Consider the following 13,841-nt stretch of genomic DNA (forward strand, 5'->3'; position numbering starts at 1 on the left):
CTGGTGTGGAAGGTGGGGGTGGGGGACCCATGAGCATCTTGCTCTCTGTGTGGGGGCATGGTGCTGGGTGCTGTGCCTTCCCCTCCTCTAAAGCTCAACATGACACTTTATACTTGCAGGTGAGGAAACAGGCTCAGAGAGTGAACTGCTCTCCCCAGCCCTCCAATCTTGTACTCACACACAGAACTGGTGCCAGTCCCTACCTGCTGCTCTCCAAAGAGTCCCGGATGCCTCTGAAGAGTCCCACAACAAACTAGGATGGAGACAATGAGGTGCTCAGAGCAGTGGCTTGGATGAAAAGGGACCAGGGGGACAGAAACAGTGTTTCAGAGGTCTTTGTGTAGGAATCCAAACGCCCTTTCCACTTGTATTTTGGGGAACAATTAACTAGCAGGAAAAGTGATGCTTTGAAACTTGCTCCATGTCACCTCTCTAGACCTGGAACCAGTACAGTGGCTGTGCTGGTGTTGGGTGCAGATGTGAAGGAGGGTGGTCTCCACTACTGCCTACACCCTGCACCTCACCGCAAAGTGCATGAGCATGGCTCTAGGTAAGTAATTCACTTATATATCTGCTCATTATCCATCCAGCCATTCAGGTACATTTTCTAGACTAAACTTGGAGTTGATGGGCATGAAGGGTCACTTGAAACCCGTCTTTTACTAACAGCACATTTAAGTAAATACCGACACAAATGGATGCATTTATACATACACCTTCATGCAGACCTACACCTGTGTGCCAGAGTGCACACATTCAGAAGTGAAGGAATTGCCATTAGAACTTGAACCAGGCCCCTCAAACTGTGAATTTTTACTCTGTGATATAAAATGACCCACCCATAAATGGGCTAAGGAACTGAACCAACATTTCACCAAAGAAGAAATACAATTGATCAACAAACATATGAAAAATGCTCAACATTTATAGCAATTAGAAAAATACAAATAAAAAATACTCTAAAATTCCATCTCACTCCAGTCAGAATGGCAATTTTCAAGAATACAAGCAACAGTAAATATTGGAGAGAATGTGGGGAAAAAGTTTCACTCATACATTGCTGGTGGGACTATAAATTGGTGTGACCACTTTGGAAAGCCATATGGAGATTCATCAGAAAACCTGGAATGGAACAACCATTTGACCCAGTTATCTCACTCCTAAGTTCATACCCAAAGGATTTAAAAGTCAGCATATTACAGTGATGCAGCCACATCAATGTTTATACTAGCTCGATTCACAATGGCTAAACTATGGAAACAACCTAGGTGCCCTTCAACAGATGAATGGATAAAGAAAATGTGGTATATATACACAATGGAATATTACTCAGCTTTAAAGAAGAATGAAATGATGGCATTTGCCAGTAAATGGATGGATCTGGAGAATATCACACTAAGCAAAATAAGCCAATCTCAAAAAAAACAAAGCCAAATATTGTCTCTGATATGTGGATGCTAATTCACAATAAGTGAATTAGAACAGAGGTACTTTGGATGGATTAGAGAGAGGGGAGTGAAGGAAGGGACAGGAGGGGGTATGGAGATAAAAATGATAGTAGAATGAATCAGACATTAATAATATGATTATATGACTGGTGTGATCCTACATCATGTACAACCAAAGAAAGAGAAGTTATTCTCCATTCATGTATGATGTGTCAGAATGCATTCTACTGACATGTATAGCTAATTAGAACAAATTTCAAATAAATAAATAAATAAATAAATAAATAAATAAATACAATATCATTTCCAAACCAGAAGGGAAAGACTGTGGGAACTTGAGGATTGACGAATGTGCTGTCACTTCAGTGGCTCTATCTTACCTGTGTCTTACCACACCTTAGTCCTCTGTGCTCATGTTGATAGACTAGGGGGCTCCTGGAAAAGCAAACTGTGGCTTAGGAAGGTGCACTGGGACTTAGTGAGGACTGTGGTCACGCAAAAAGCCAGGAGTGGCGATTTTTGACAGTTTTTGTCTAGAACCAAAGCACAGTGTCCTCACCTGGAGTCTCTGACCTGGCCTCCCAGTTCCAATGTCATATTTACATTCAGGTAGGGCTGGAATAGACCAGAGAGCAAGCTTCAAGCCTACAAATGATTCAGTTCAGAGTCCCAAGGAGAAGGAAATCATTTTGAGTTGGAATTTGTTTTTGACTCCCTCGAGTCAGTCATTCTTTCTTGTGCATTCTCTCTCTCTCTCTCTCCCCCTCTCTCTCTCTCTCTCTCTCTCTCTCTCTCTCACACACACACACACACACACACATATGCAAAGGAAAAATAAAGCCAAAAAAAATTAAGCAGCTTTCTAAAAGGTTTGTGCAGCTTCTTGCACGACAAATGGCTCTTAGAAAACAACATTTTAATGATTTCCGTGTAGACGAATCAGAAACATATGGATTAAATTTCCCTTAAAATATACACATGTAATTAAGGAGAAAAGTGCTTGGCAAAACACATTTTGTGTGTTTTATCAAATCCAACATTTGAAAAATAGGTTGAGACATCTAACAAATCCAAACCCAGCAATCCTGCCTGTCCTCCACAGCACGCGAAGGCGGCTTCTAGGCAGGGGCCCTAGTTCCACCTCATGGGACCCTCGCTCCTTCCCTGGGCTTTCTAGAAGAACACGTTGGGTCCTAACAGATAGAGTGATTCCTTGGGCTCTGCCACAGGGGTTATCAGCCTTCCTTTTCCCAATGCTGTTTTCATTTTCTGGGGCGGCTCCCAGCACAGCAGAGACTCCCAGCGCATTCCTGGCCATCCTGCTGGGGAGTCCAGCAATGGTCTGGGCTAAGCCTGCAAGGCACATGTCCCCCTTCCCTTTGCTGGGACACTCTACTTCTCCCAGAGGCCTTTCACTGCCCCACAAAGGAAGGAAGAGGAAACAAGATTAGGTTACTTCAGGTGTCTTTGTTGTTGTTGGTATTGGGGATTGAACCCAGGGGCGCTCAACCGTTGAGCCACATCCCCAGCCCCTTTTTTTAATATTTTATTTAGAGACAGGGTCTTGGCTGAGTTGCTTAGGGCCTCACTAAGTGGCTGAGGCTGGCTTTAAACTCGCGATCCTCCTGTCTCAGTCCCCTGAGCCTCTGGGATCATAGGCGTGCACCCCCATGCCCGGCCTGTGTCTTTTCTTCATCTGTGGTATGAGGACAAAGTGGAAAGGTTAAAAAAAAAAAAAACACCAAAAAAAAAAAAAACTGCAGTATTTATTCATTTACCCACCCTGCAATGGGTATCTATTTTGTACCTACTGTATAAGGGGTATTATGCTGGGGCTCCTGCCCTCATGAAACCAACATTCTTTACTAGGACTTATTCTCTGGGGTCCCAGGCCCTGGGGCTCCCACCATAGTCATCCAGGCCTCGGCCATGCACATGCCTCTCCTCTGGGCTCCTCCTCCCTCTTCTTCAACGTGATGGGGGTCCCTGTGTTCTAATGCCCAAGTCTCTCTGCAGCAAAGCTGTGAACATACTCTGCCTATCTGCTTGGTTTCCAGGATCTCCTGATTGTTTTCACAACCTCCCACTGCTCAACCAGCCCTCCCAGGCTTCATGGCTACTGTTCTGAGTCCCCATAGAGCAATGGCTATCCATGCTGCTGCTGCTGGGGTCCAGCCCACACCACCTGCTCCACAATCCCCCATCCCCAGCAAGACGCTTCTCAAGGCTTGGAGCCCCAGCACCTAATCACCTAATCCTGCTTTCTAACACCATGCCCTGCATGATTAGGTTTCAACAGACGCATTGTGGAGAGAAATACACATTCAAAACAAAGCACTTGCACACTGGGTCACCATTATGTCCAGGCATCATTCTATATGCTTAATTCTCAACGCCACCCCAGACAGGTCACCATGATTGGCAGCTCCAATTTATGGGTGAAGACAATGAGGCACAGACATTTTATGCAGTCTCAGATATAATGGTGGGGCACGCCTTGGTGGTCCTCACCAGGCTGGTCCTCACTAGGCTGGATATGAGGGAAACTCTGGGCCCAGTACCCTCCCTCCCAGCCATCTTCCAAGTCTTCTTCTTCTTCTTTCTTGAAGAGTCTGTGAACCACCCAATGTCTTTTTACTTCAATTAGCCAAGGTATGATTCTGTCGTTTGCAAGCACCAATGGGAAGGCAAGGGCTCTGGCTGACTCTTCCCAGCCCGGGAGGCACAGACATCATGGTGGAAAACACACTATGTAAGGAACAGAAAGCCGAGGGAAAAAGGAGGCGCAGGGCTGAATCAGTAGGCTCCCCACCCTCAGAGAACTCCCAGTGGAGAAGAAAACTGTGCCAGAACAAAGGCACAGAGAAAAGCCACTCAGTAACCACAGGCTAAAGGAATGAAGGCTTCTGAGCTGCTTCTTTCTTTTTTTTAACCAAAGATTGATCAGGGGGCACTTAACCACCGAGCCACATCCCCAGGCCTTTTTTATATTTGATTTAGAGACAGGGTCTCCCAGCATTGCTCAGGGCCTTGCTAAGTTGCTGAGGCTGGCTTTGAATTGGCGGTCCTCCTGCCCCAGCCTCCTGAGCCCCTGGGATTACAGGCCTACACTACCTCGCCCAGTTGATCTGCTTCTTAAGAATGGACATTTGGATAAGCAGGGACAATAGGAACGAACGTTCCATGAACAGAAGGGATTTCACCTGATTGAATACAGGTGGAAAGTGAGAAGAGGTTTGACTGAGAGGAGAGCCCATCTATTTCTCTCTCTCTCTCTCTCTCAGATACAAACATATGCACATACAGATAACATATAATATGCATGTAAGTGTGTGTGTGCATGTGAATTTTACACAACTTCAGCCCAGAAAGTACTTTAAAAGGGGGGGGGGGGCTTGGCTTTATGTGCATCCTCTGCCAGATCATAGCAGATCTCACCGAAGCCTCCTGTGTCTCCTCGTAGAAGACATGGAGTCACACACACCTTTGAAGGTATCAGCCCTCAGTCTTCAAAGTCTCCCCTGGGAGCCAGACACAGTGACACATGCCTCTAACACCAGTGGCTTAGAAGGCTGAGGCAAGAAAATCACAAGTTCAAAGCCAACCTCAGCATCTTGGTGAGGTCCTAAGCAACTTAGCAAGACATTGTCTCTAAATCAAACATAAAAAAGGGCTGGGTAAAAATGGGAGTTCATAACCCACTTGAATCAATCTGTGAAATATGGTATATTAAGAACTATGTAATGTTTTGAACAACCAACAATAAAATAATTTTTAAAAAAATCAAAAAAAAAAAAAAAAGGGCTGGGGATGTGGCTCAGTTGTTACGTGCCCCTGGGTCCAATCTCTGGCACCAAAAAAAGAAAGAAAGAAAAGTCTCCCACAAAGAAATTCTGTTGTAAATAAGTTGCTGCATCTATCAACTGGGCACCTGAGAACCCTTTAAAATGCATTTCTAAAGACCCTAGGACTGTAGTTCTTGCCCAGGAGCCACCACCTTTGAAGCTACAAGTCTCTTCAGTGTCTAAGACAAAAGCAACCACAGAGGCAGGCACTGACCTAGCAGCCAAGGAAGCAGAACATGGGAGAAAACAGGAGTTTACCAGCCAGTTCCATCTAGAACTGAAATTATGCCCAAGAACGTAACACACAATAGCTCCTAAGAAGTATCAACCTGCTCTGCTCTGTGCCCACAGGGTCCCGGCTGCTAGGAAAGAATGACCTTGTATTGGTTTTCTTTGTTAGTGGGCAGGATCTCCAGGAACCAAGCTTGGAGCATGTGTTTTGAGTACATGTCATCAATAACTAGATCTGTGCTGGAGGGCTTTCTAAACATGAAATGCATTTCTTCAGTTTGAAAAGAGAAAATGCTGCGGGGCTGGTTTGAATTAGATAGAGTGAAGACAAGAATTTTCCGAAGTTCCCTTCCCTCTCCCTTGGGCAGCTGAGAGAAGATGGAGTACCTGGCTGACCCTGGTCCTTGCCTTACAGCCTGAATGGGTGGCGATGGAATCTGGGTAGAAGATGATGGACAGGTCCCATGCAGGCTACAGAGGAGGACATTAAATGTCATCCCCTACCTCCCATTGCTCAAGAGACTGGAACTTTAGGACTCTGCCTCGAGATCCTCACAAACACAACTCAACAGCCTGCGTGATCAATGGTGGCTCAGGTCCCTTGCGTATTGCTAACATTGACAGGTACAATTATGCCTTTAAATCTCAGGGTGCAATTAAATCTCTATAATGGTGCTAATGGCTCAAGCAACCTTGAAGCAGCTGTCGTTTTTTAAAAGATCATTGTGAATGGTTTTATGCGTAAAATTGCTCTGTAAAATCTTGTTAATTTTTCATCTTTTGATGAGAATGTATTTAATGCTAAGAAGATGGCTTGCTTCCAGCCACAGTGCACAGAAAGGGACTATTTCATTTAGGTCTTCATCAGCTGACAAGATTGCCTTGAAGGACTAAGCCCCACTGAACAAAGCTGAGCTCAGCCTTCTGAGATTCACTTCCCTTCGTCCCTTAAGGAAGAGACTAAAGTAAAGATCAGGGCACAGGACATAGCCCTGTCCAGAGTCCTCTGATGGCTATTCAGACTAATATCAATTCTCCAAAGGGAGAGGAGGAAAAAAAGGTCTATTGTGGCTCCACCCTCATGAGCAAGTGGCAGGTCCCCTCCTTAATTTTCCCACTGTCCCCTGGCTTTCCTTTACTGTAGCCAGTATATGACACCTGGTGTTCTAATGATCTCATTACCTGCTTGTTCCCCTTGAGGGAAGAGCTGTATCTAACTCACCACTGACACTATGACAATAACTGTTGGAACAATAAATGAGAGGAGGGACTTATTTCCCTGAATCTTAAGGATGGATAACAGGTAAAGCAGGAAAGGGAGACAGTAAGGATCCAGCCATAAAGAGCAGGCACAAAAGAAATGCTTCAGAAACATCGAGCTGGAAGCCCTTTCATTATTGATTGAGACCCTTAAACAGTGACCTAGAACAAGTCGGAAGCTTGATTAATAGTCATGTTATTTCCCAATAATAACAGTGATAGGTAAAATGCACTCAGTACTTTCTGTTAGTTACTGCTGCACTAAGGGCTACACATGCCTCTCAACAACCCTCTGAGGGAGCCGGAATCCCTAGGCTCAGGGAGACAAAACACACAGGATCACAGAGCCCGTACAAGGAAGAGCAGGGTCCAAATCAATAGCCCTTGCTCTCAACTACTGCACACTTAGATAGAATTCTGAAATGGGATGCTGTGATAAAAACTGCTGCTGATATCTTTGAAACCTTGATGGCAGACAACGGGGTAGATTTTTCCTATAAAGACATCATGACTTTCTGACTTGCTTATCTCGGGACAAACATTTGTTTAGGAGACTCCAGATATGACAAAGTAGAGCGAAATTCAAATGAAGAATGGTGAGGGTGGAAATGTCGAGAATGATTTGAGCCCTGGGTAAACGTCATTCACACTTGGGCTTCCCAAATGCCTCAGGAGGCAGACACTATTATCACTCACATCACAGAGAGGAAACTATGATCCAAAGGGATGAGGGAACACACCCTAGGACACAGCCAGAAACAGGTGGAAGGCAAGGTCCCTCCAACCCCCACCAGAGGCCATAAGATGCCACAGTCCAGTCCTCAGCCACTAAAATTCCCAAATTGAGTGGGCAGATGAGAATTTCTGGAAAAGAACTCGAGGGGTCTGTGTGAAGACGTGAGGCAAGGAGTCACAAGCCTGGAGACAAGGACCTCTGCTACAGTTTGTGCTGCATTGTGGTCTAAGGAAATATGGCAGCTGATCCAATCGCAACCCCTGAAGCTCCGGGGCCCTGCCCTGACGTCCCATTTCAGGGATCAGAGCCAGGTTAATGCAGGGCTCAGTCAATCAGAGCCTGCAGGTGAAATCCAGTCATGCCTACTTGCAGATAAAAAGTTGTCCTGGAACACAGCCATGCCAGCTGACTTACCTATTGTGTAGGGTTGCTTTTGTGTGGGAACAGCAGAGTTGAGCAGTTGCAACAGACAATATATGACCTGCAGAGCCTTCAGTAGAAAAAAGTCTACCAATCTCTAGACTTTATGTGAGGGGGTTTGTTGGAAACAGCAGTCCTGCTTCTCCAAGAAGAGCAGGCACAGGGCTTCACCTACCCAGTTGCTGCTTGACTTACTTGGCTTATAATTATATTTTTCTTTTTTTTTATTGTTGGTTGTTCAAAACATTACATAGTTCTTGACATATCATATTTCACATTTTGATTCAAGTGGGTTATGAACTCCCATTTTTACCCCGTATACAGATTGCAGAATCACATCAGTTACACTTCCATTGATTTATATATTGCCATACTAGTGTCTGTTGTATTATGCTATAATTATATTTTTCAAAAAAGAAAGAAGAAGAACAACAACATTATATCTGAAACCCTTGCCTCTCAAGCCCCCGACTCCACCTCTAAAAGGAACAGTAGCAGGAGCGCTTACCTTTGTTGTACATGTTGGTTGGCACTTGAACGTCACTCAGACTGATGTTCACAGGCAAATTATTGAAATGGTCATTGGGGGCTAAGATAAATTCCTTCCCCAGTTCCAAAAAATTCCCGTCTTTGTCCCTTTCATTGATCAGCACGGCATTGAAGTATTCATACTGAAAGAAAAAGTCAGAAAATGTTACATGCAGCTCAGGGAGAAAGACTGTGAACTCAGACAAGCCAGGGCATGGGTCATGTGCCCGACTCTACTCCTGTAATCTCTTCAAGTCTTAGAGATCGTCTATGGCTTTGTAGGCACAGGTGTGATAGCACTATATAAATATTAGCCAAAATCATTTGATATTCTTGAAAGAACATGAATTTAAGGGGCTGCATGGTACTTTCTTATGTGAAAATAGAGAAAATCACCCTAAAATATTTTAATTCTTTAATTTGGGAGGTAAATCCTGCCCTAATGCAGCCTACATCTAAGTTGAAAGAGGCTTAAAAAAATCAATAAAAAAATAATAGGTATATCTACATTAGATCATCCCTGTTTGTTATGGAAAAATAACAAAGCAGTAAGGGGAAGAGCAGAAGGACTGTGGAAGGACTGTGCTTTTACATGTGGCATTCGACCATGGTGACATCTGCACAGGGAGGAAGCCAGTTGGCTGGGTACTTAGAAGAAGCACCCCAAAGAGAGCAAGAAGAAAAAGGCTTTCACATGGGAGTGTGTGGGTACCTTTTATAAACGGCTGTATCATCATGATCTAACCTACATAAAATGTCCACTTGGTGCCGAAAGTTATTCTAAGCTTTTCAGGGCTAACTCAGTTGGTTCTTCTAACAATTTTGTGAAGATTTTTTTATGAGACTCCCCACTTCACAAATGAGGCAACTGAGGTACAGAGAATTGATGCACCTTGCCAAAGACTACACAACTGATGAACAGAGCCAGAATTCAAGCACAGAAGAGCTGCATCCAGAGTTCGTGTTCTTATGATCTATGGTATTATTGAAAGAGAGTCAACTACAGGCACAGCTGGAATTAACAGATCAGGATTTGATTATATGATTGATATAATGAGGCCATTGATGGAAAAAGTGGATAACATGCAAAAACACATAGATAATATAAGCAGAGAGATGGATATTCAACAAAGCAATATCAAATGCTAAAAAATAAAAAATACCGTAACAGAAATCAAAACTGCCCTGGATGGCTCATCAGGAGATTTGACACAGCTGAGGAACCAGTGAGATCAAAGACATGTCAATAGAAGCATCTCAAACAAACAAAAAAAGGGAAAACAAGGAATCAAATATCAAAGAATTATGGAACAATTATGAAAGGAGTAACAAGTAATTAGAATACCAAAAGGAGAAAAAAGGAAAGGAATCAAAAAAAAAATTGAAGTAATAATGGCTGAGAGTTTTCCAAAATTAATGACAAACACTAAACCACTTATCCAGGAAGCTCAGAGAACACCAAGCACAATTAATAATTCAAAAATCTGCACGTATGCATATCATATAGTCAAGTTGCAAAAATCAATGATTTTTTTTTTTTTTTTGGTTCATGAAATTGGATCCATGGGCACTTAACCACTGAGCCACATCCTCAGCCCTTTTTATTTTTTTATTTTGAGACAGGATCTCACTAAGTTGCTTAGGTCCTGAGGTTGGATTTGATTTTTCAATCCTCCTGCCTCATCCTCCCAAACTACTGAGATTACAGCTTTAAGCCCACCTTGCCCAACTCAAAGATACATTTTTGAAAGAAGCTAGAGGGGAGAAAAATATTACCTAGAGAAAAATAAGGATAAACATCACATCAGACTTCACTTCAGAAACTGTGCAAACAAAAAGAGAGTAGAGTGATTATAGTTTGTGGTAAGTTAAATGAATAAAAGACCAGAAGGAGGAAAGGGGAATATTCTGTGCCATGGTTTGAATGTGTCCCTTCCAAAATTTAGGTGTTGGCAAAGTGATAGTATTAAGCAGGGGGCTACTAAGAAGTGATTTGATCATGAAGGTCTCTTCCTTGTGAATGGAATCATATGTCCTTATAAAAGGGTTTGATAAAGACAGTTCATCCCCTTTTGCTCTTTTGCTTTCTAATCATGTAAAGATACAGTGTTCCTCCCCTCCGGAGGATACAACATCAAGGTGCCATCTTGGGAAGACAGTGGCCCTCTCCAGATATGAACCTACTGGCGTCTTGAACTTGGACTCCCAGCCTCCAGAACTATGAGAACATGAATTTCTGTTCTTTATAAATTACTCAATATCTGTCACCCTCAATATCTGAATTCTGCTGAAGCAGTACAAATGAGTTAAAACAAAAATCAATAGAACTACAAGGATAAAGGAATAAATTCGCTATAACTCTGAAGTTTTCAACACCCCCTTATCAGTTAGTGACAGATTTAGTAGGCAAAAAAAAAAAAAATGGCAAGAATATAGTCAAAATGAACAGTACTATCAATTGGATCTAATTGACATTTATAGAATATTCACCTAACAAGAGTAGAATACATTTTCTTCAAGCACATGAAGATCCAGTTTGGAACACCCACCAAGACTGGTCACATTTGGGGCCATAAAACATAACTTCATGAGTTTAAAGGTACTATTCATGAAGTGATAGAGGATTACTTGAAAGTGAACTCAACAACAAGATGGTAAGTTAGTACAACTACTATGGAAATCAGTACAGAGGTTCTTCCAAAGAATAGGATTGGAACCACCATATGACTCAGCTATACCACTACTCAGTATTTATCCTCAAGAATTAAAGTCAGCATAAATATAGTGATACATGCATACCCATGTTTATAGCAGCACAATTTACAATAGCCAAACTATGGAACTAGCCTAGAAGTTCATCAACAGATAAACGGATAAAGAAAATGTGGCATACATACACAATGGAATTTTATTCAGCCACAGAATGAAATATGTCATTTGCAGGAAAATGAATGGAACTTGAGAGCACTATGTTAAGCAAAATACGCCAGAGCTGAGAAAATTAAGGGTCATATGTTTTCTCTCAGATGTGAAAGCTAGAGAGGAAAATGGAAAATAAAAATGTGGGGAAGGGGAAATCTCATGAAATTAGAAAATAGATCAGTGGAGTAGAGGAAGGGTACCAGGGGAGGGAGAAGAGAATGAAAGGGGAGGTAGTGGAAAATGAAATATAGCAAATTATATTACATGCATGTACAAATATGTCACAATGAATCCCACTATTATATATAGTTATAATGTACCATAAAAATATATTTAAAAAGGAAATTAAATTACAATAAAGTCTTAAAATTAAAACTGAAAACTGTAAATGTATATTAAAAACTCCAGAGAAACTACCAAAATCATTTTTAAATGAAGTATAATTTATGTGCCAAAAGAGGAGAGCAAATTAAATTACATAGGGATGCTCAGTTAAAACTAGAGAAGGCAGAAAAATAATAAAGGACAAACAAAACAAAACAAAAAGAATAAAGGCAGTGAATGGAAAAGAGTTACAAATATGGTTCATATTAACCCTACTACACCAATAAGTACTTTAAATGTTAATAGTCTGAATATTCATTTATTTATTGGCACTGGGGATTAAACTCAGGGCTTGTTCACCACCAAGTGACATTTCCAGTCCTTTTTGTTTCTTTTTTTTAATTTTGAGACAGGATTTCACTAAGCTGCAAACTTATGACCCTCCTGCTTCTGTCTCCTAAGTCACTGGAGTTACAAGTATGAGCCACTGAACCAGGCCTAACAACACAATTTAAAAGAAAGTGATTGTCATAATAGGTTAAAAAAAAACACTCAAAACAAGATTCCACTATATTTTATCTTAAATACATTTATACATAAAAACAGGTGGATTAAAATCAAAGGGATGCAAAAAGATACACTATGCAAACACTAATCAAAAAGCTGGAGATGCTACATTAATTCCAGACAGAGAAGATTTTAAACCAACGAGAATTATCAGGGGAAGAGATGGGCACAACTAATCATAAAGAGGTAAATCCCCCAAGAAGATACAACTACCCTTAAAAATGTGTGCAGGCAACAACAGACCATTAAAATACATGAAGCAAAGATCAATAGAACTGCAAGGATAAATGAATAAGTTCACTATTACTCTGAAGTTTTCAACACCCCCTTATCAGTTAGTGACAGATTTAGTAGGCAAAAAATGGCAAGAATATAGTAAAAATGAACAGTACTATCAATTGGATCTAATTGACATTTATAGTATTCACCTAACAAGAGTAGAATACATTTTCTTCTCAAGCACATGAAGATCCAGCTTGGAATGCTCACCAAGACTGGCCACATTTGAGGCCATAAAACATAATTTCAGGAGTTTTTAAAAAATGAAAGTGATACAAAGTCTGCTCTCAACTAGAAATCAATAACAAAAAGTCCTCAAATACTAGAGATTGAACCACAGACTTCTAAATAACACATGGATCAAATAATAAGTCTCATGAGAAATTCAGAAATGAAAATACAACTGATCAAAATTTATGGGATGAAGCAAAATCAATGCTTAAAGGGAAATTTGTAGCACTGAGTATATATGTAATAGGAAAAAAAAAAAAAAACCCTGTAATCCATCATCTAAGTTTCTGCTTTAGGAAACTAAAAAAGATTGTACTAAATCCAAAGTAAGCCAGAAATAAAGAAATTATTAAATTAATGTGTGGGGTTTTTTTTGTTTGTTTGTTTTTTAATTCTCAGAGCTGAAATCAATAAAATTGAGTATAGGAAAGCAATAGAGAACATCAAGGAAACCAAATGTTGATTCTGTTAAAAGGTTTATTGCACTAAAAAAGAAACAAAGCAAAAATCGGCAAAGGAAAGAGGTACGTTAAAAGCCTGGCCCCAGGGTAGTCACACAACTAGCACTCAATTTTTCCATTAAGGACTTCAACAACCCCTTCACAATGGTCTCTACCAGGGATACTCATCAGAGACTCAGTGCTCAGGATTTTTCATTTGGGGTTGATCAGGTAGCAGCACTATTTGCCAACTTCACCTAGTTGATATTTATTCAACTACACACCTAACAACTGGGCAAAGCACATATATTATGTCAATATTTTAATAAAGAACAATTGGAAGGGCTGGGGTTGTAACTCAGTGGTAGAGCACTTCCCTAGCATGTGTGAGGCACTAAGTTCGATTCTCAGTACCACATATAAATAAAGGAGTAAAATAAAGGTCCATCAACACCTAAAAATATATTTATAAAAAAGAACAATTGGAAACTGAAATTGAAAACAATAGCATTTACAATAGCATGGAAACATAAAATACTTAGGTATAAATTTTTTAAATCTGTGAAATGCCTGAAAAGTATAGAATATGTCTGTGAGAAATTAAAGAAAA

General features: G+C 41.1%; 1 protein-coding gene across 2 annotated transcripts in view; it reads right to left on the reverse strand.

Annotated features, from left to right (window-relative positions):
• Window positions 1–13,841, reverse strand: part of CACNA2D3 (calcium voltage-gated channel auxiliary subunit alpha2delta 3) — an 890,062-nt gene that overhangs the window by 538,394 nt on the left and 337,827 nt on the right. For both annotated transcript variants that reach the window (XR_014021224.1, XM_081287674.1), the window contains exon 5: window positions 8,449–8,611. Coding sequence is in view for 1 of the 2 variants with exons in the window: in XM_081287674.1 (XP_081143800.1) it covers window positions 8,449–8,611 (163 nt within the window). In the remaining variant the exon portion in view is untranslated. The remainder of the gene's footprint in view (window positions 1–8,448; window positions 8,612–13,841) is intronic.

This window comes from Spermophilus citellus (genome assembly GCF_964194105.1).
Source record: "Spermophilus citellus genome assembly, chromosome: 3".
NCBI classification, from domain to species: Eukaryota; Metazoa; Chordata; class Mammalia; order Rodentia; family Sciuridae; genus Spermophilus; species Spermophilus citellus.